Source organism: Equus caballus, chromosome 1 (assembly GCF_041296265.1).
Source record: "Equus caballus isolate H_3958 breed thoroughbred chromosome 1, TB-T2T, whole genome shotgun sequence".
NCBI lineage: Eukaryota > Metazoa > Chordata > Mammalia > Perissodactyla > Equidae > Equus > Equus caballus.
Genome location: NC_091684.1, coordinates 160,891,292 through 160,912,899, shown reverse-complemented (window position 1 = coordinate 160,912,899; position 21,608 = coordinate 160,891,292). Strand labels below are relative to the sequence as shown.

General features: G+C 45.6%; 1 protein-coding gene across 1 annotated transcript in view; it reads right to left on the bottom strand.

The window, feature by feature from the left end:
- DNAJC17 (DnaJ heat shock protein family (Hsp40) member C17) overlaps nucleotides 1–21,608 on the bottom strand; it is a 34,399-nt gene that overhangs the window by 8,658 nt on the left and 4,133 nt on the right. The window contains exons 2-4 of the mRNA XM_001503513.6: nucleotides 1,982–2,051; nucleotides 1,614–1,672; nucleotides 1,294–1,381 (exon numbers count right to left, since the gene is read on the bottom strand). Coding sequence (XP_001503563.1) covers nucleotides 1,294–1,381; nucleotides 1,614–1,672; nucleotides 1,982–2,051 — 217 coding nt within the window. The remainder of the gene's footprint in view (nucleotides 1–1,293; nucleotides 1,382–1,613; nucleotides 1,673–1,981; nucleotides 2,052–21,608) is intronic.

Below are 21,608 nucleotides of genomic sequence, written 5' to 3'. Positions count from 1 at the left end.
TCCCAAGTTCATTTCTACTGAGAAAAGTCATAGCACAGAAGAAGTATAGGCTGCAGCTGAGCGGCCGGGGTCTGGAAGAGTTAAATCAGCTCACGCTGATCAAGCCGGTTCTCTGATCAATGAACAGGGTGTGGGTGGGTGCTTATGTCGTGGGTGGGTGCTTATGTCGGCGGCCCAGGGCCATGTCAGGGATGCCAGTAGGTGGAGCTGCTGGCCTCCGCTCCTGGAGTTTGGCACCACAGCCTGACCTGTGACCCTGCTTTGGCTTTGATGCTTTTCCCACCACTGAGCTCAAGTTCCCACTGTCTTCTTTCCCTCCCCCTCAACTTGCACTGATCAAGCCTCACTGCGGACCGGCTACGGCCACTCCTAGAGGGACGGCCGACTCTGTGCGAGGGAGTCACCCCAGGTCCTGGAGCCCTTCCCGCCTTCCAAGAGAAACTTGCTTGTGGCTCTGTGCCAGGCCAGTTGCTGTGGCAAACCCTTCTCTCAGGCCTGGGCCTCACTCCTTTCTTTTCTCTGCACTTTACTTGCCTAGAACGTCCAAGGTTGTTTGTTTGTTTTTGATAGACAAATGGATGTACTGGGATGGCATATGCACATATTAAATATACAGATATCAAATAGGTGAGAAGAAGGGGAGAAAAATCAAGTAAAGAATGCCTGGAACAATCTTACTAGGGTGATGGAAATATTCTAAAATCGATTTATAGTCGTAGGTGCACCATTTGGCAAATTTACTAAAAATTCTTGAATTGTACACTTGAAATGGGTGGATATTATGATATACAAAATATAGCTCAATAAAGCTATTTTTATAAAAAAAGAATGCCTAGACTTCTCTGGATCTTTCCGAGGGGACTTCTCAGAGTGAAAGCTCTGTGCAGAAATGAGGCTGGGAGGAGTCACCAGGACGGCACAGTGACTGAGAACACTGGTCCCGCTCACACTGCGCGGCTTTACGTCCCAGCGCCAGCAAGTTCTTATCCTTTTGGTGCCTTAGCTTCTTTGTCTATAAAAAATGGGTTTAGTAATACCCACTCCTTGGATGGTTGTGATAATTAAAGGAGACAGTAAAACATCTGTCACAATGCTTAGCTAATAGTAAATCTAGTCACTGTTATTATTTCTAAGGGTGTCCTTTGGGATCCACCCCTAAGAACAGGGTTCTGCCTAGAGCTGAGCAAAAAAAGCTGAGTAGCTGGAACTGAAGCTCCAGGAAGACAGGTGAGGGAGCTGCGTGGGAATGGCCCCGGGAAGCCGCAGGCCACCCAGCACCACGACGTCACCTACCAAGTTTCACTTTCTTCCTTCTCTCATCAAGTTTCTGGGTCCTCTCTGCTGCCTGCTTCTTGGCTTTCCTGACCTTGTCGTACGCAGCCTGGTGGGAGAAAGGAACGCCAAGGAGCACTCAGCCAGAGAAGCACAGAGCCCAGGCATCTTCCTGGTCCCGCCACCCAGCCCCAGAGCCGTCGGGAAGCAGCCTGGTGACTGGGTCTCTGGGCTGGGACGGCAAGGACTGTGCCACATGGCAGGGTATAGAAGACGGAGGGGGAAGTGCCACAGTGGTCTCTACCCTGGGGGACGATTCAGATAGAGGAGGATGTGCTCACCCTGGCTGCAGCATCAGTCAACACCTCCAAGGCCTGAGAAAGCTGGTGGAAGAGTTCAGCTAAACATAAGGATCAAAAAAGAGAGAAAAGAAAAATAGTTAGACTTGGTGATGGTGTGCTCCCTCAACAAAGCACCTCAAAGAAGCCAAAGGCTGGCAGAAAAGCTGACATCAGCAGATGAAGGACAAGCAAAGAAAGGTGTGCACATCAGCAACTGACCAGAGGCCCCTAAGGTGCAAAGTGCAGCTGTGGGGCCCAGCACCAGGCTGCGCGCATCGGTGCTGCACAGCACTCACACGGGAGCAGAGATGGGGAAACACCACACCCAGGCGAGCGGGTCTCCTTCTTCCCATGCCTAAGACTCTCACCTGCCCTGGGATTATCCGGATTTTTGTCTGGGTGGCAGGAGAGGGCCTTCTGCCTATATGCCTTCTTCACCTGGAAGAGTCAGAAGATGTGGTTAATCACTCTCTCATCCACAGGCAGACAGGAAAGCCTTGCTGAAGCGATAAGGGAAATCGAGGGAGTGTTCCCCATCACTAGAAGACAGGCTGCTGGCTCCCACAGTGCAACAGTCACTTCACAACCACCGAGGACATTTGCAGTTGAGGAGGTAAAGGCCACGGAGGGAGGTGGCTGCTGTCCCACAGCAGGGGCGCTGGGCCCACTTCCTGTCCACAGCCCAATCCTACCACCTAGGATGTCCAAGGGCTCCTGGCAGGGGCAGGTTTCTCTACGGCCACATGGGAACAGACACCCTCACACGTTCTTCTTGGGCGTGTAAAGCGGGGCAACCTTTCTAGAGGAAAATTTAGCCATCAAATTTTAAAATTTTCCCTTTGACTCACTTGTAAGAATTTGGACTTGTAGAAGTATGCCAAAATAAACACACAAGGATGTCCACTGTAACACTGTTTATATCAGCCCCCAACTGGAACCATCCAAAATCTCCATCAACAGGGAGATCCAGTGAAAAAATTATGATAGACAGAAGTCTATATGTGATGACTAGAAAGATCTTCAAATCCTTATCACAAGAAATAAAAAAATAAAATTCTGTAACTGTGTGCGGTGACGGAAGTCAACTAGACTTCTTGTAGCGATCAGTTCACAATCTATACAAATATGGAATCTTCATATTGTACACCTGAAATTAATACAATGCTATAGGTCAATTATACCTCAATGAAAAAAAAATCTTCAAGGTATAGTGTGTGAAAAAAACAAGGCTTAGAACAGTATATACAATATGATCATTTTGGGGTTTAAAATAAACAAATAAATAAAAGAAACATAAATAGTTAGAGATAGTCAAACCAGTGCAGAGCCTTTGTTTTCTTTTTTCTCAAAGTAATCGTAAGAAATTTAACAGAGGTGGGGCCGGCCCCGTGGCCGAGTGGTTAAGTTCGCCCGCTCCGTCTCAGCGGCCCAGGGTTTTGCCGGTTCGGATCCTGGGCGCAGACATGGCACTGCACACCAGGCCATGCTGAGGTGGCGTCCCACATGCTACAACTAGAAGGACCTACAACTAAAAAGAAATATACAACTAGCTACCAGGGGGCTTTGGGGAGAAAAAGGAAAAACAGAATCTTAAAAAAGAAAAAAAGTATTACTTCTTAGATCAGAAAAATAAACCAACATAGGTACCAATATTCTCTTTCACATATTACCAACCCAGCTGTTTTAAGGGAAAGCAGAGCTCAAAATCCCAGGATCTGCCCTCTGCTTCCTGAGGCCTTGCCTTCACTTCCGCCTGCACACCTCATCTGCTGCTCAAACCTCCTGGCAGGAGGAGCCTCTGTACCCAGAACTTCCACGAGCAGCCAAGCAGACTGGCTATCCGGGCTTCTCAGAGGGAACCAATAAATACTTCTATCCACAGTGTGTGAAACAAGGACCTTCAGAGGCAAGCAGCCAGCAGCACCAGGGTAGGGCCTGTGGGTGGGTGCCTGGTTCCACTACCACCTCCATGGCCAAGGAGGGCCAGCAGCTCCTAGCCCAGGACCTCTGGGGTGTGCTGCCACCTGCTGGGCCATGGCCAGCACCACACCTCCATCAGCCCATCAGCTCCAGAGCCAGAGGGAGTACCACTCACAGGACCGGCCTTGAGCAGCCAGGGTGCAGAAGTGCTTCCTGGCCCTCCCACCTTCCAATCGCCCAGCTGTGCTCACCTGGCCCACCTGCTTGCCTCCCCACCCCAACCTGGCTTTCACCACTGAAAAAGAACAACAACAAAATCTAGCTCCGTTTTCACTATTAGAAAAATACTAAGAGAAGTGGAGGTGATAGTTTTACAAATAAGCTTACATTAGAAACATCACCTTTACTCTTCAGGCCCCTCTGCATTTCCCTTTTCTCCCTTTCTCTTCCTTTTGCCACCCCCATGGTGACCCCGACCTCATTTCTATTTTATTTTAAGTCTAGCCTTTACTACATATTCTTTATATTTTAAGGTCTTTTGTTTTTTCAATAAGTGAAACAATCCAAAAATATATAAAGAGAAAGTTCGAAAGCTAATGTTCTTTCCCCATTTCCCCCACCCTCTCGTCCAGGTTCCAACGTTAACTGGATGGTGGGCGTCCTCCTAAACCTTCCTCCTTGATCAGTGTGACACTCAGGAGTCTTCCGGGGTTTGTTTCAGCCTCTCTACCCCCACCTCTCTCTCCGACCCCGTGTCCGCCTCTCTGAGGCGGGTGAGAAGCAGACAGAGGCGGGGTGCCTCTTGCCTCACCCCACAGCGCCCCCTGGGAATGACCTTCCTCGGGACCAGGAGCAGCAGGGCGCCCTACTGGTGTCAGGGATTCCGTGGACTAGGGTTTCTCTGGTCTCGCGGGGCTCTCTAAAGTGTTATATGTTCTTTTTCGTAAATCAAAGAGGGACAATAAAAGAGAGAGAGGGGGCAAGAGGGATAAAAGGAGCATGCGGTAGCCTGGGTGGTAGTACATTCTTTGTTTTCTTTTTTTTTCTTTTGAGAGGATGCTTTATGGATTTTATTCTAAAGGAATGATATTAAATATTGTTTTGTGGTTTATAATTCACTTTAGATGTTCTATATCAAAAAATTGCTTTTTTACTTAAATAAGGAAACAAAATTGTTCAAAGTGAAAAAATTAATTATGTAATAATGGGAAATTAATCTGTACATATTAACTTGCTTCCTTATCAATTCTCCTTCCAGAATGTGTTCCTTTGACAAATGTCCATAACCGTCTCAGCAGATTTTATTTGAAGCAGCAGTGCAACTACGCAGACCTAGGTAACCTCACTCCGTCTGGGTGGACCCCAGCTTACCCCCACTCCTCTAGCCTCCCACACTCCCAACATCTACAACCAAATACCACTGCCCCAATCAGCTTGATGAATCCTGGACCCCCATTCCCTCAAGGCCTGCTATGGGCCTCAAGTTCCAAACCACCCTTTAAAGGTGTAAAGGGCTGACCATTCTGTGTTTCAAGATCCAATAGGGAAACGTTATCAGTTTCATGCACTGGCTGGATACTAGTAGGGAGAGAGGTGAGGCTAGAAAGTCAAGGTGAGGATGCTATTCATTCCCAGGGAGGTACATCTAAGGGTAGAAGGAGACCTCTCTGAGAACCCTCCAGTACAGCCCTGAATCTACCCCACCTGCTGGATCCACTGATGGAACATCTAGGACATACAAGGGCTGAGCTGGAGCTGGGGATATAGAGAAAAATCAGGCATTTCCTTGACACTGAAGAGGAAGGACGCTCTTAGCAAGGAAGATGGCCATGAAAACAATGAATTACATTACAGTCACGGTGTGTGAGATGCCATAACATGGTCCATAAGAATGAAAACACAGAGCCAGCCCTGATGGCCCAGTGGTTAAAGTTCAGCGCTCACCACTTCGGCAGCCCAGGTTCACTTCCTGGTCACGGAACCAAACCACCTGTCTGTCAGTTGCCATGCTGTGGCGGCAGCTCACATTGAAGAACTAGAACAACTTACAATTATATACAACCATGTATATGATATGGGGCTTTGGGGAGGAAAAAAAAAATAATGAAAACACAGAGAAGATGGTGACTAATATGAGCTCTGAAGGCTTCCCAGAGGAGGCAGTATCTGAGCTGGGTCTGAAAGATGAGCAGTACTTCTTCTGAGAGGAGAAATGTAAAAGCTTTGCTTTAATGGGGAAAAGGTGCTGAGAACAAAAAAGGACATGAAAAAAGAGAGACATGGTTGCAATAAAACATAGAAGTAAAAATATTTTTGTCAAAGGATATTTTGGTTAATTAAAAAACTTCAACCAAAGAAAAGTAATGGAAGAAAACTAGAAAAAGAATAAATTCATACAAACAGGTTTTCACTCACAGACTTGGGATGAAGAAATGCCAGGGAATGAGAGCACACATACAGGCAAAGAAACGCTAACCGGGCCGAGAAGAGAAGGAAACAAAGAAGAAAGAATGATGAACTTAACTCAGGCAAGGGTACTGAAAACATAAGAAAATTCATGTGACTCATAATGTACATGTGCTTCATGAAAGACAGAGCAGAACGATCAGAAGGGAAAACCCCAGGGTGCACACGAGCAGGGCCAGACGTGCACAGCCTTCTGAGCTCACGAGAGGAGGCTTTTGGGGTCTCCAAGCCCAAAGAACTTGAACCTCGATGTTCTCTGTCAGCTAGGAAAGCGTATCATAAAGCACAAAGGCAAGATTAATATTAGGAACATATAAGGTTGGCTCATACAGTAATAAATGTAAAAATTCAATATATGGTAAAAAGTATTATTAAAATTTATTACACCGAGTGAAAAAAAAGTTCTATCATCATCTCAAATCATATACCAAAATAATTCCAGACAGATCAAAAACTAAATATAAAAAACAAAATTAAAAGAACCTAAAAGAAAGAAAGCATTGGGACCATTAGTCTGCCTTTAGGATGGGAAAGAAATTCCTAAGCATTAAAGCCAGGGAAGAAATCACACACACATGTGCACACATGCAGGCACACATACACAAAATGAATGGATCTACAATGAAAAATTTTAAATTTCTCTAACTCAAAAATAATAGGGCCAGCCTGTGGCATAGCAGTTAAGTTTGTGTGCTCTGCTTCGTCAGCCGCAGGTTCGCAGGTTCGGATCCCGGGTGTGGACCCACATACCGCTCATCAAGCCATGCTGTGGTGGTATCCTACATACAAAAATAGAGGAAGACTGGCACAGATGTTAGCTCAGCAACAATCTTCCTCAAGAAAAAAGAGGAAGATTGGCAACAGATCTTAGCTTAGGGGCAATCTTCCTCATCAAAAAAAAATTGGACAAAATTAAAAGACAGGGAAAATGAAAACTGAGGGAGTTATCTGCATGAAATATAACAGACAACACAATCCTCATTATAAAAAGAACTCATGCCAAAAAAAACAAACTACAAGGAAATACAGAAAGAACATGAAGAGACAATTTATAGAATATAAATGATTAATAACAAGAAAATGTTCAACCTCACACACACAAATTAAGTCCCTTTTCACCTATTGATGGACAACAAGGAAGAACAGGATGGTGTTTAATGTTGGTGGCTTTGTGGTGAATATGACACAATGATTCTGGAAAGCAATCTGGCAGTTCATATCAGGAGGCTTTGAAAAGTGCAGACCCTTTGATCCAGCAAGGCCTCTTGCAAGAGTCTGTTCTACAGCCAGCCCTGATGGCCTAGCAGTTAAAGTTCGGCATGCTCCACTTTGGCGGCCCGGGTTTGGTTCCTGGGCGTGGAACCACACCACTCTCGTCTGTCAGTAGCCATGGTGTGGCGGTGGGTCACATAGAAGAACCAGAAGAATTTACAACTATACACAACTATGTACTGGGGCTTTGAGGGGGAAAAAGAAGAAAAAAGGAGGAAGATTGGCAACGGATGTCAGCTTAGGGCCAATCCTCCTCTATAAAAAAAAGGTCTATTCTAAAGAAATATTTAAAACTTCATACAATATTTATAAATACTGCTGTTTATTTATAGCATTATTTATAATAAGGTCAGTAGCATTTACATTCCAAAAAATAGTAACTAGCACTTATATAGCCAGGTTTTGGGGGTTTTTTGAGGAAGATTAGCCCTGGGCTAACATCTGCTGCCAATGCTCCTCTTTTTTTTTCCTTTTTTTTATTTGCTGAGGAACACTGCCCCTGCAGTAACATCCATGCCCATCTTCCTCTACTTTACATGTGGGACGCCTACCACAGCATGGCTTGCCAAGTGGTGCCATGTTCGCACGTGGGATCTGAACTGGCGAACCCTGGGCTGCCAAAGTGGAACGTGCGCCTCTGGGCCGGCCCCTACCAGCTCTTATATAATGCTCACTGTGTGCTACACTCTGTTTGAAGTGCTTTATATCCAATAACTTATTTAACCCTTAAAACATCCCTATGAGGTAAAAACTATTATCCTCATTTTATAAATGAGGAAACTATGACATAATGAGGGGTTAATTATGATACTGAAACTATATTCAAATAAAAAAACATGCAGGGGCCAGCCTAGTGGCGCAGCGGTTAAGTACACACGTTCCACTTTGGTGGCCCGGGGTTCACTGATTCAGATCCCAGGTGCGGACATGGTACTACTTGGCAAGCCATGCTGTGGTAGACGTCCCACGTATAAAGTGGAGGAAGATGGGCACGGATGTTAGCTCAGGGCCAGTCTTCCTCAGCAAAAAGAGGAGGAATGGCAGCAGATGTTAGCTCAGGGCTAATCTTCCTCAAAAAAAAAAAAAAAATTCCAAAGGCATTTTTCACAGAAATAGAGAAAACAATCCTAAAATTTGCATGGAACCACAAAAAACTCTGAATAGGTAGAGTGATTCTGAGAAAGAGGAACAAAGCTGGAGGCATCACACTTCCTGATTTCAAACTATATTACAAAGCTATCATAATCAAAACAGAATGGTATTAGCACAACAACAGATACACAGATCAATGGAATAGAATAGAGGGGCAAGGAATAAACCCATGCATATATTGTCAATTAATTTACAACAAAGGAGCCAAGAATATACAATGGGGGAAGGACAGTCTCTTCAATAAATGGTGTTAGGGAAATTGGACAGCACTATGCAAAAGAATGGAACTAGGGTTGGCCTCGTGGCAGAGTGGTTAAGTTCCCGTGCTCCGCTTTGGCAGCCCAGGTTTCACTGGTTCGGATTCTGGGCGCGGACATGGCACTGCTCATCAGGCCATGCTGAGGCAGCATCTCACATTGCACAACTAGAAGGACCCACAACTAGAACATACAACTATGTGCTGGGTATATACTGGGGGGCTTTGGGGAGAAGGAGAAGGAAAAATACATATTGGCAACAGACATTACCTCAGGTGCCAATCTTTAAAAAAAAAAAAAAAGAATGAAACTGGACCACTATCTTACACCATACACAACAATTAACACAAAATAGGTTAAAGACTTGAATTTAAGACTTGAAACCTTATAAAACTCCTCGAAGGAGGGGCCGGCCCCATGGTGTAGTTGTTAAGTTCAGTGCGCTCCATATGGTGGCCCAGATTCATGGGTTCAGACTCCAGGCGCAGATCTACACCACTTGTCAGCCATGCTGTGGTGGAGACCCACACATAAAGTGGAGGAGGACTGGCAAAGATGTTAGCTTAGGGTTAATCTTCCTCAGCAAAAAAACCCCAAATTCCTAGAAGGAAGTAAAGGTGGTAAGCTCCTTGACATTGGTCTTGGCGATGATTTTTTAGATTTGACACCAAAAACAAAAGCAACAAAAGCAAAAATAAACAAGAGGGACTACATCAAACTAAAAAGCTTCTGCACAGCAAAGAAAACAATCAACAAAATGAAAAGATAACCTACAGAATGGGAGAAAATATTTGCAAATCATATATCTGACAAAGGGTTCATATCCAAAATACATAAAGAACTCACACAACTCAATAGCAAAAAAAAAAAACCCACAACAATTTGATTTAAAAATGGCCAGAGGATCTGAATAGACATTTTTCCAAATAATACATCCAGATGGCCAACAGGTACACGAAAAGATGTTCAACATCACTAATCATCAGGGAAACGCCCATCAAAACCACAATGAGATATATCAGCTCACACCTGTTAGAATGGCTAGCATCAAAAAGACAAGAAATAACGAGTGTTGGCGAGGCTGTGGAGAAAAGGGAACAAACCCTGTGCAGTGTTGGTGAGAATGTAAACTGGTACAGCCACAAAGGAAAACAGTACAGAGGTGGTTGCTCAAAAAATTAAAAATAGAACTACCATATGATCCAGCAATTCCACTTTTGGGTATTTATCAGAAGGAAACGAAAACACTAACTCAAAAGGATGTATGCACCCCCATGTTCACTGCAACGTCATTTACAATAGCAAAGGCATGGAAGCAACCTAAGTGCCCATCGATGGATGAATGGATAAAGAACAGTAGATATACACAAGGAAATATTATCTAGCCATAAAAAAGGAGGAAATTTTGCCATTTGTGACAACATGGATGACCTTGAGGGCATTATGCTGAGTGAAATGAGTCAGACAAAAGCAAATACTGTGTGATTTCACTTATACGTGGAATCTAAACCACCACCACCAAAATTGAACTAACAAATACAGAGAACAGACTGGTGGTTGCCGGTGGCGGGTGGTGAGGAGGGGCAGGGGGATGAAATGGGTGAAGGAGGTCAAGGCACAAATTTCCATGACATATACTTCTAAAATAAGTCAGTCATGGGGATGTAACGTATGCATGGTAACTAGAGGTAATAATAAGTATTGCATATTTGAAAGTTGCTAAGAAAGTAGACCTTAAAAGTTCTTATCACAAGAAAAAAAATTTTGCTACTATGTGTGGTGATGGATGTTAACTAGACTTATTGTGGTGATCATTTTACAATATATATATATTGAATCATTATGTTGTATACGTGAAACTAATATAATAACACATGTCACCTGCATCTCTACAAAAAAAAACAGGGATGTTTAGCCTCTATCTACTATTCTAAGCTAGGAGGAAGCATGGTTCACTGAAAGAAGGTTCTAGATGTGTTTTCAAATTTTGAATTTCCACATGGTGCTAGCATGACCTTGGGCAAATTACTGAATCTCACTCAGCCTTAGGTTCCTCAGTCGCAACGTGAAGGAAGCATCCCCTACACAGAGGCTGCTGTGAGGATTAAAGAAAATAACCCAAGTGAAGTACCTGACAAAAACTAGCACTCGATGTAAGTTCCAAACCCCTCACTGATCCACTCCTGGGAGGGAGGTAAATTGTGACACTAGCCCAGTATGATGCCAACCTGACAGGAACTCCAGGGATGGATGTGGCCCACAGCGGGCCCAGCTCAGCCCAATCTGAATTCTTGCAGTGGCTGGGGCTGGTTTCCAGTCTGCTGGGGAGCAATTCTATAAAGTTCTATCCTTGGTAGCCTCCAGGGGCTCTGAAATACCCTCATTCAAAGTGTCGAGGGCACAGGTAGGTAGCCTGAGACCTTCCAGAGCAGCTGTGAACCAAAACTCAGCCAGCCTAAGAATGCTGGTCAAGTGTGTCCGTCCTGATTAACTAGTTACTACTATCTTTAGCTCCTAAGCCTGCCCCGGGCAGGGCCCATTCCTGGGTTTTAGCCTGGAAGGTCAGTTTTGACTTCGAACCAGTTGGCCTGAAGTTTCGTGTCTTGTGTTACAAACTGGATTCCCAGCTTTGCCCAGCCCTCCTGGAGTGACTGCTGTCTGAAGAATTTCTCATCACGTAAACACAACTCTCCTATGGCAGGCCATTGAAAAGCTTCTGGTGTCAATATCGTTGATTATGAAATAATTCTACCTTATTAGCAGCTCAAGAGGCTGGATTCAAGAAGATGCAACAATAGTTTTCCTAACTATGATAGAGTTAGGAAGAGGAACTCTCAGAAGAACAAAGAAATGGAGGGGCCCTGCGTATAATGATGTGGGATAAAGACAGGACTGCCTAAGCCAGGCATCGGTGTTGGCAGCTCCTCCAAGAAACTGAGTCTCAGGTGCTGGGACCACTTAGGCAGGTGAAGTGCCCACAGCAAGCTGCCAAAGGCTCCTGGATTGTCTTAACACCTGCAGCTTTCCTTCTTGACCTATAGGTTTCCCCTAACGCCCATCTCCTTAGCACTTGGAAACATTCATTTGCATCTCCTGAGACTTCACAGAGAGGAGCTAGGTGACAGCTGAGGGGATTCCCATCCAATGCCCCCAGCCCGGACCATGGTTTTTCAGAAGACCAGGCTGTCTCCAAGGCCCAGCGTCAGCACAACAAAGATCTCAGATCAACAGAAGACCCACGAGGACTTGAAACTCCCGTTTGCAGAAGTGTGGTCTTTCTCCTGACATCTTCCTAAAATGTTACTGCCTCCCTCCCCCGCTTCTCCATCCTAGGACACTGCTTGAGTTCAATCTGTCTTCCAGGTCTCGGGATCATCATCCGGAACATAACCTACTCAACACTACAACACATACAGGTGATACTCAAGGCAAAGAGTCAGGCATTTCCTATGCTTCCTCAGGGAGCGATGATCTTAAATTCTACTTTTTCTGGGCTTTTTCTCTCTTCCCCAGTCAGCCTCTACTAGACAGGACCAGATTCTGGCACTTCCCTAGAGGTGCTTTCTAACCTGCTGTTTCTTTTCTGGTATGGTCTGGAAAAACAGATAAACTGGTTACAATTACACCTTAAATGAGAGCATACAGGTATTATGGGGGTTCCCCTTACAAATACAGGGAATGTGCTTTCAGGGGCAAGGAGTTTTGCTTATCCCCAGGGCCCAGAACAGTACACGAACAGCACCTGGCACTTAGCAGGCACACAATAAATACCTATTGAATGAAAGTGGCAAAGATTCATTCATTCGCAACCAAAACACAGTAGGAAACCTCAACTATGTCAGTTACTTGAGGCCCACTGAGGAGCAGCAGGCAGTGGTGCTGTCTGGATCCTAGGAGACCTTACCACTATTTCACAATTTCCCCTTCTACCTGCTAACACCTCCTCTTGAGAAACCGAGTCTGGTAAAGGGAAGAAATCACTACAGCGGACTGCCAAGAAAACCACCATGAGAACTATATATCATCCCCCCAGAGCCCACATCACAGAGGGGAAGAATGAGTCATGAGCCGCAACCACCCAGCCCTTCCTGGAGGTTCCATAACTGGTTCTGCCGCTCGCAGCAACCTGAGCCCAGAGCAGGGAAGGGGGCTGGAAGCTGGGTTCCCCGCCATCTCACTGGGTGTTGTGCCAGGCACACAGCAGGGCCTCTGACAATCCACCTGCCTCCAGTTTCACCTCTTGAGGGAAATGAACTCATGAGTCACCCAAAAAAGCAAGGTGCTAAAGGGGCCAATAAACATAAAATAGCCCATCATTAACTTAAAAGAACGGTGCCCTACAAAGAAGAGATCATTACTTTTTTAAAAGGCTGTTGTCCTCTCTTAAAATAAAACTTGAGGCCAGGTAAGTAAGTGTTACAAGTAATTAGGCCCAGTTCTCAAAAGCTAGACTCACAGGTCGGACTCGGATACAGACGACACACAGGGAGGCTGCTCTATGTGACAAGAAGCACTAAATGCACCAACCCTCCCAGTCAATCAGCTAGGATGCCATTACCAGGACCGCTTCCAGGAATGGGAACAGTCAGTAATCTCGGCGCAGGCAGTAATTCTCCCCAAGCCTGAGGGAGGCAGACAGCGCCCCATCCCTGCAGGAGCCAGAACACCAGAGGGTATGTGACTGCCCAATGGCACAGCAGGAAGCAAACCACAGAGCTCTGGGCACTTATCCACAACTCCCTCTGCTTCAAAGATTGGTCACTGTCATTCCTTACAGCCTGTGGCCCACAATGCCACAGCAGTACAGAGAAATCCCCAAATGCCTGGTCACTACAGACACCGGGGACTGCTCCTAAGGCTCAGCGCAATCAGGGTGCCTGCAGGTGGTACTGAGATGACTCTGGGAGAACTCCGGCCTCACACCAACATCTCTCCTAGTCTGTTAACCATGCCCATGGTCCAGACTCAGGACAGTGACCTGAGTAGCCTGGACCAACTGGGCCTGCACACAGGGCCTGGCCTACTTCTCCCCAAATGTTGCCCCTATGCACCCTTTGGGATCTGAATCCTCAGCCCATCTCTGAGGTCACTCTTCAGCTCCTCCCATCCCTCAGGCTCTCACCCCCGGGTCCCCTCACCTTTAGGCCTCCCAGCACTCCCTCCTGGGCCTCAACCTCTGCCCTGCCCTCCTTCTCAGCCCACTTCCCCAAACCAGTTGCCCACCTGGAGCTCCGTCTACGTTCCTCCTCCTCCTCAGACACCCCTTTCTCTCAGTCCCTGCCTCCTCCCTCCCACCCTTACCCTAAGCACCCCTATATCAGGCTCCGATGCCAAAATCCTTGCCCGCCTTCCTTCTAGGTTGGAGATTCTCACCCCTCAGATCTGTCAGATACCCTGCGTCTGGCTGCCCCTCACCTCTCCCCACTGCCTGCTGTCACCGTCAATGCCTAGAGACCCGGTTCCCAGCCCCAGAGCCACTCTCTGCCCAGGCTCTGCACTCTCCCAAGGTGCAGAACTCCTTCTCTCTGGGCTCTCCTTACTTCCTACATCTCAGTCATGTCTTTTTTTTCCCTTAATGCACTGATTTCCCTTATAAACAAATTTATGTTAGTAAAAAGAAGTGAATCAATTTAAAAAAAAATAGTAAGTGACTAGTACTCAGGAACAGCAAAAATAAGGAAGGCAGCTATGCAAATGGGGAATATTCTGAGTACTGCCTCGGCTGAAATGGAAACTGCATTTTGGTAGTTTTAACACAAATTGTAACGCTTTTCCTCAAGCTGTCCAGGCCGGCTTCCTACCTGTCAGGTTCACCTGGGTTGGCAGCTTTACTCAATCAAATCTCTGGGTCTGTCACAGACGGAGCTGCAAGGCTCTCTTGCAGTTGTCCTAATTGCTCCTAAAATGTGGGTCATGGAAAAAATGCTGAAAAAGGAGTAGAAAATTCGGGTTTGTGCAGGCGTTCTGCATTTCCCAGCCACCTTATGCTGGGCAAGTCAATTAAACTCAGTCTCAGTTTTCTCATCTATAAATTGGATCTAATAGTCCTTGCCTACCTCACAGACTTGTTTTGAAGATCACATCAAATGAGATAATTTATGTGAAAGCACTTTGGTGTCATATAAATGTGAGGTATGGTTTTGAATGCTAATGAGTAGCTTACAGCTTACGAACACAAATGAATCATTCCTTCTGACTTAACAGGCAGACAAGTAACTTCAAAAATCCAGAGCTTCAGCCAGACACCCAAACCCAGGAGTGAGTTAACCAGCGGAGAGACACCCAAACCCAGGAGTGAGTTAACCATCGGAGAGACACCGGGAGGACGGGGAGGCCTGGCTCCTGGTCCCACCCGGCGATGGTCAGGCCCTTAGTGAACGAACAACTGTTGGCAAGTGACACCAGGCTCAGTGCCCAACTCGAGGCCTCAGCGCCTGGTCTGGAGGTGAGAGGCTTTGGGAAAGGCTCCTGTTGGAGACTGTGGACTGAGTCAAGCCCACCTCAGATCCTGAAATAGCTCCTAGATGCCCACAGAATCAAGTCCAGCCACTCTGGGGCCTAGAGGCCTGAAGACACCACGTTTCTCAGATTCATCTCCTGCCACATCCTCCACAAGCCCTGGGCAATGCCCCATGCCTTGTCACTCCAGGCACTTTTACTTCTACACCTTCATGCTCAGGCCTTCCCTTCAAGCCTTTCTCTGTCCTCTGTCCTCAAAAACCTACTCTTCTTATATCTCTAAGAAACCATATTGGTGTGTCACACTCAGGAATGTAACAGAGGGCCAGCCCGGTGGCACAGCGGTTAAGTGCGCATGTTCCACTTCTCGGCGGCCCGGGGTTCACTGGTTCGGATCCCGGGTGCAGACATGGCACTGCTTGGCAAAAGCCATGCTGTGGTAGGCATCCCACATATAAAGTAGAGGAAGATAGGCATGGATGTTAGCTCAGGGCCAGTCTTCCTCAGCAAAAAGAGGAGGATTGGCAGTAGTTAGCTCAGGGCTAATCTTCCTCAAAAAAAAAAAGAACGTAACAGAAATATGTAGTCTAAATAAAGGTATTAGCTAGCATACAGGTAAAATAGCCCTTTCCTTAAAGCAATAATAAAATATAACCTCCCTTCTCTGAAAATGTCAATAAGTTTCCACGGTAGTTTTTCTGGTAAACAGACTTAAAATTTGAGTCTTGAAAGAGTTTATCAAAATGCACTTTCAAGCACCTGCCTTCACCAAGTAATACCTCCTAAGATAACAGCGAGTTATACCCCTCTAAAGGCTTCCAGTGAAAAGGGAGGCTGCTCTAGACAGGAGAGGGAGAGAAGCATCGGCTGCACAGGGTGGAAAGAATATTAAACGGGGGCTCCAGTCCGGCCCGACACTCACTCACTGGCTGATCTTGGGCAAGTTCCATATCCTCTCTGGACCTCCACCCTCCTGTCTACAAAATGAAGAAAGTCAGTGACCACAAAGATCCCTCCTAATTCTGCTGCAATACAGTCATTTCTTCACTCAAGGCCTTGCACAAAACACCTCCTCAGGGAAGTCTTCCCTGATCCTGCCAATCCTATGAATCATGTCTTCCTCTTCGTCCCTACAGCATTTTCCTTATATACTTTTATTGAACCTCTTTCACTGTACCTAAGAATTCATTGTTTACTACACTGTGTGAGCCGTCAGAAAGCAGAGGCGATATCCTCTTCAGCTCTCAAGTCCCACCAGTCCCACCATGCCCCCCCAGGACCTTGTCCATGGTGATAAACGCCATTCATTCGTAGATTTGAACTAAGCAGTGAACTCTGGTGATCCTCAGTTTTGTTCCATCTGACTCCCCTCCTCCATTCTACCCTGACGGCTGCCTCAGTCGAGAATCGCCAGCGTGGTGTCAGATAAATCAGCACTGGTCTGTCAGGACTGGAATGAGCGAGAAGGGGTCGGGGTCGCGGCAACCACGGACGTGAGCTGTGGGACAGCTGTACTTGACTTGAGCACTTACAGTGTACGGATGATGGAATGACAATGCAACAGCAAGAGATAACTGGCAGTGAGCACACACTCTGCGCCAGGCACAGTGCTAAGAGCTTTACTTGGATCGAGCCCACAACAACACTGGCAAGGAGGGACTGCCAGCATTCCCATTTTGCAGAGAGGGAAGCCAAGGCACACAGAGGTTAAATATTTGCATAAAGGTCACATACTACATAAGTCATGGAGCCAGTATCTAGGCAGTCTGACTCCAAAGTCCACTGTCTTAACTCACAGGTGATGAGTACAAAGGTGATTATAAAGGCACATTTACAATTCCCAGCATTGCTCAGTGCTCTGTATTATGATTTCCATCCATTCTGAACACATGGTAGATGTAACAAGCAACAGTTCCTGGCCTTACTTGTTAAGATTAGTTATAAAAACTATTATTTTCTACACTAAGTTACACCTTCCAGGAAATCATCTGATTAGAAAATGTCAACTTCTAGAATTATCAGCTTTAACATCTGCATTTCAAAACGATGGGCCACAGGAGCACGAGACAGAAAAGCTGGAAACAAACAAAATGGGATGAGCTTACAGGGACGGCTCTCTTCACTTTTGTATCTCTAGCACCAGGCTCTGAGGCTGGCACACGGTAGGCACTTAATAAGTCTATAGAATCAAATGCTGTTTGTGGGAAATGTTTCTCCCTTCCTCTAAAACACACATGGAGAAAGGGAAAGGAAACCACCAAGAAGCAGGGAGAACGCTGTAAAGTTTGGCTGAATAAAAGCCCAGTGTGGGGGCTGGCCTCATGGCTGAGTAGTTAAGTTCGCGCACTCCACTGCAGGTGGCCCAGGGTTTCATTGGTTCGAATCCTGGGCACGGACATGGCACTGCTCATCAAACCACGCTGAGGCGGCATCCCACATGCCACAACTAGAAGGACCCACAACGAAGAATACACAACTATGTACCGGGGAGCTTTGGGGAGAAAAAGGAAAAAATAAAATCTTTAAAAAAAAAAAAAAATCCCAGGAGGACTGATGGGGCTGGAGTACAGTGAACATGGGGAGAATGGTAGGGAAAGTGCAAGAGAGGTAATGCGGGCCCCATGGGCCAGGAAAAGCCTTTGGGTTTCATTCTAAGACTGATGAGAAGCCACTGGGGAGGTGGGAGCAGAGATGACACAATCCGATTTACAGTCTAAAGGCTTAGTTTGGCTGCTGAGTGAAGAGGGAGCAAGAACAGAACCAGGAAAAGGATTAGAAGGGCACTGCAGTCACCTAGGTAATTCCAGAGATTACCTCATAATCTCTTGAGGATTTGCAAATGGCATTAATCCACAACCTACTCTTCATCTTGGTAGGCCCTGGGGCCCTGCCCTGTCCCATGAGTGTGTGTGTGTGTGTGTGTGTGTGCATGCACATGTGCAGAAGCATGTGCACACAACACATAAGAATCCAGGGCTCACTGCTTCAGGTTCTAGCAGGGGACTGGATTCCCGGGGCATGATACTCTCCCCAGGAGCACTTCCATACCAAACCCAGGTCCTCAATTTAAGGCTTTTACAAAAAATGACACCTTGCCCCACCTGTCTCCTAGAGCTGGATGGGGAACAAAAATGTCTACCTTTGGGAATTGCTGACTCTCCAAATTCCCATGAATGGTGGTGTTTAGCCCATTTCTGGGCCCCTCAGGTTTGTTGTGAAGAGGGGAAAACATGTGCAGCTCCACATACAGAAGGTGGAGTTGGACTTGCGCCTAACTCTAGCAGGCGCAGGCAGACTTCTTCTGAAAAGGGCCAGACAGTAAAAATTGTAGCGGGTCACATATGGTCTTTGCCACGCATGCTTCTTTCTGTTTTGTTTTGGTTTGGTTGGTTGTTTTTATTGTAAAATATATGTAACATAAAACATACATAACATAAAATCTACCGTTTTAACTATTTTTAAGTATACATTCTGTGGCATTAGGTACATTCATATTATTGTACCACCATTAATTACCACCATTAATCTCCAGAACTTTTTTATCTTGTAAAACTGAAACTCTGTATCAATTAAACACCAACTCCTCATTACATTCCCACCCTCTAGCCCCTGGCAACCCCCATTCCACTTTCTGTCTCTATGAATCTGACTACTTTAGGAACCTCATACAAGAGGAATCATACAATGTTTGCCCTTTTGTGACTAGTTTATTTCACTCAGTATAATGTCTTCAAGTTTCATCCACGTTGTAACTTGTCAGAATCTCCTTCCTTTTTAAGGCTGAATAATATACCATTGTGTATGGGGCTGGCCCGGTGGAGCAGCAGTTAAGTTCGCACATTCTGCTTCTCGGCAGCACGGGGTTCGCCGGTTAGGATCCCGGGTGTGGACATAGCACCGCTTGGCACGCCATGCTGTGGTAGGCATCCCACATATAAAGTAGACGAAGATGGGCATGGATGTTAGTTCAGGGCCAGGCTTCCTCAACAAAAAAGAGGAGGATTGGCAGCAGTTAGCTCAGGGCTAATCTTCCTCAAAAAGGAAAAAAAAATTCCACTGTATGTATAGACCATATTTCGCTTATTCATTCAGCTGCGGACGGCCACTTCGGTTGTTCCCACCTTTTGCCTATTGCAAATAAGGCTACTATGAACAAAGATGTACAAATGTCTGTTTGAGTCCCCACTTTCACTTCTTTTGGGTATATACCCAGAAGCAAAATTGCTGAATCGTACGGTAATTCTATGTTTAATTTCTTGAGGAATCACCATACGTTTTCCATAGCAGCTGCACCACTAGTAATGCACAAGGGTTCCCATTTCTCCACATCCTCGCTAACAGTTGTTACTTTCTGGGGTTTTCTTTTCTTTTTTTTTTTTTCTTTTTTGTTTTCTAAAGATTTTTTATTTTTTCCTTTTTTATTCCTCCCCTAAGCCCCCCCATACATAGTTGTATATTCTTCATTGTGGGTCCTTCTAGTTGTGGCATGTGGGAGGCTGCCTCAGCATGGTTTGATGAGCAGTGCCATGTCCGCGCCCAGGATTCGAACCGACGAAACAATTGGCCGCCTGCAGCGGAGCGCGCGAACTTAACCACTCGGCCACGGCGCCAGCCTGGGGTTTTCTTTTAATAGTCATCCTAGTGGGTGTGAAGTGGTATCTCACTGTGGATTTGATTTGCATTTCCCTAATGACTAGTGGTATTGAGCATTTTTTCACGTACTCACTGGCCATTTATATATCTTCTTTGGAGAAATGTCAATTCAAGTCCTTTGCTGATTTTAAAGTCAAGTTGTTTGGTTTTTGTTGTTGAGTTGTAGTTGTTGTTTTACAATCCTTTAAACATGCAATAACCATTCTTAGCTCCTGGGCCATTAAAAAAACAGGTCATGGGCCATTTGACCTCTGAAGCTTGCCCAACTTCCTCATTTTACCTTTGAGGAAAATCAGACCCTGGGTGAGGCAGTGACTGCCCCAGGTCTCCTGATTCTCAAGTCAAGTTGTTCCGGAGGTCTCTGTAGCCACTGCTTCACTCATTCAGCAAATATTTATGAGGGCCCACTCTGTGCCAGTTACCCTGGAAGGGGCTGTACCGAAGTGAACTGATCAGATCTGTTCCTCAGAGCTCCCAGATCTGCTCCCCTTACAGCAGAGAGCAAGCCATGAGACAAATAACCACCCAAATGAATACGTAACCGCAAACCAAAATAAGTGCTGGGAAGAGAACCATCTGCCATGAAAGAGAATAGTAGGCCAGGCCTCTCTGAGGAAGTGGGACTTAAGCTGAGTTCTGAAGGAAAAGGAAAAGTAATCCAGATTAACAGGAGGGGAGGAAGAACATTCTTGGCAGACGAAAAAGCATGAATGAAGGGGTAAGAATTCTACTTAGTATCTTATTAAAAGCGCAATAGGGTTTAAGGGAGTACCAAGATCATTCCATTTTCTGTGAGGAGAACAGATTGGAGGAAAGCAACAGATCGGAATAGAAGGGACTGGAAGCAGGAAGACCAGTTGGCAGGATACTCTAATTGTTCAGATGGAGGTTGATGGGGGCTTGGGCTGGAGTGGTGGTGGTGGAGAAGGAGATAAGTAAACAGGTTCGAAAATTATTAGGGAGGTTGACTCATTAGGACCTGGTGAGAGACTAGATGGCGGGAGTGAGAGGATAGGGAGGTATCAAGAATGACTCCAGACTTACACAAATGAACAATAAAAAAGCAAACAACCTGATCAAAAACTGAGCAGAGGAGATGAACAGACATTCTTCCAAAGAAGATATACAGATGGCCAATAAACACATGAAAAGACGTTCAACATCACTAATCATCAGGGAAATGCAAATCAAAACTACACTAAGATACCACCTTATGCCTGTTAAAATGGCTATAATCACTAAGACAAAAAATAACAAATGTTGGAGAGGGTGTGGAGAGAAGGGAACCCTCATCCACTGCTGGTGGGAACGCAAACTCGTGCAGCCACTATGGAAAACAGTATGGAGACCCCTCAAAAAAACTAAAAATAGAACTACCATATCACCCAGCTATCCCACCACTGGGAATCCACCCAAACAACTTGAAATCAACAATCCAAAGTAACATATGCACCCTTATGTTCATTGCAGCACTATTCACAATAGCCAAGACATGGAAGCAACCCAAGTGCCCATCAACTGATGACTGGATAAAGAAGATGTGGTGTGTATATATATATATATATATATATATATATATACACATACAATGGAATACTACTCAGTCAGGAAAAAAGACAAATTCATCCTGTGGGGACCTGGAAATAGCCACCCCAAGATATGTCTCTTTGGCATGAGGATTATTTGAGGCTGATTGCTTTTGATAAATTGGGACAGGGAAGGAGGCTCTGAGGAGTGGAACTTGCTTGCCCTTTGTTAGGAGACATTTACATTGTAAAGGAACTCTCCATCTGTAAAGGTGCCTCCCTCTCTGTAC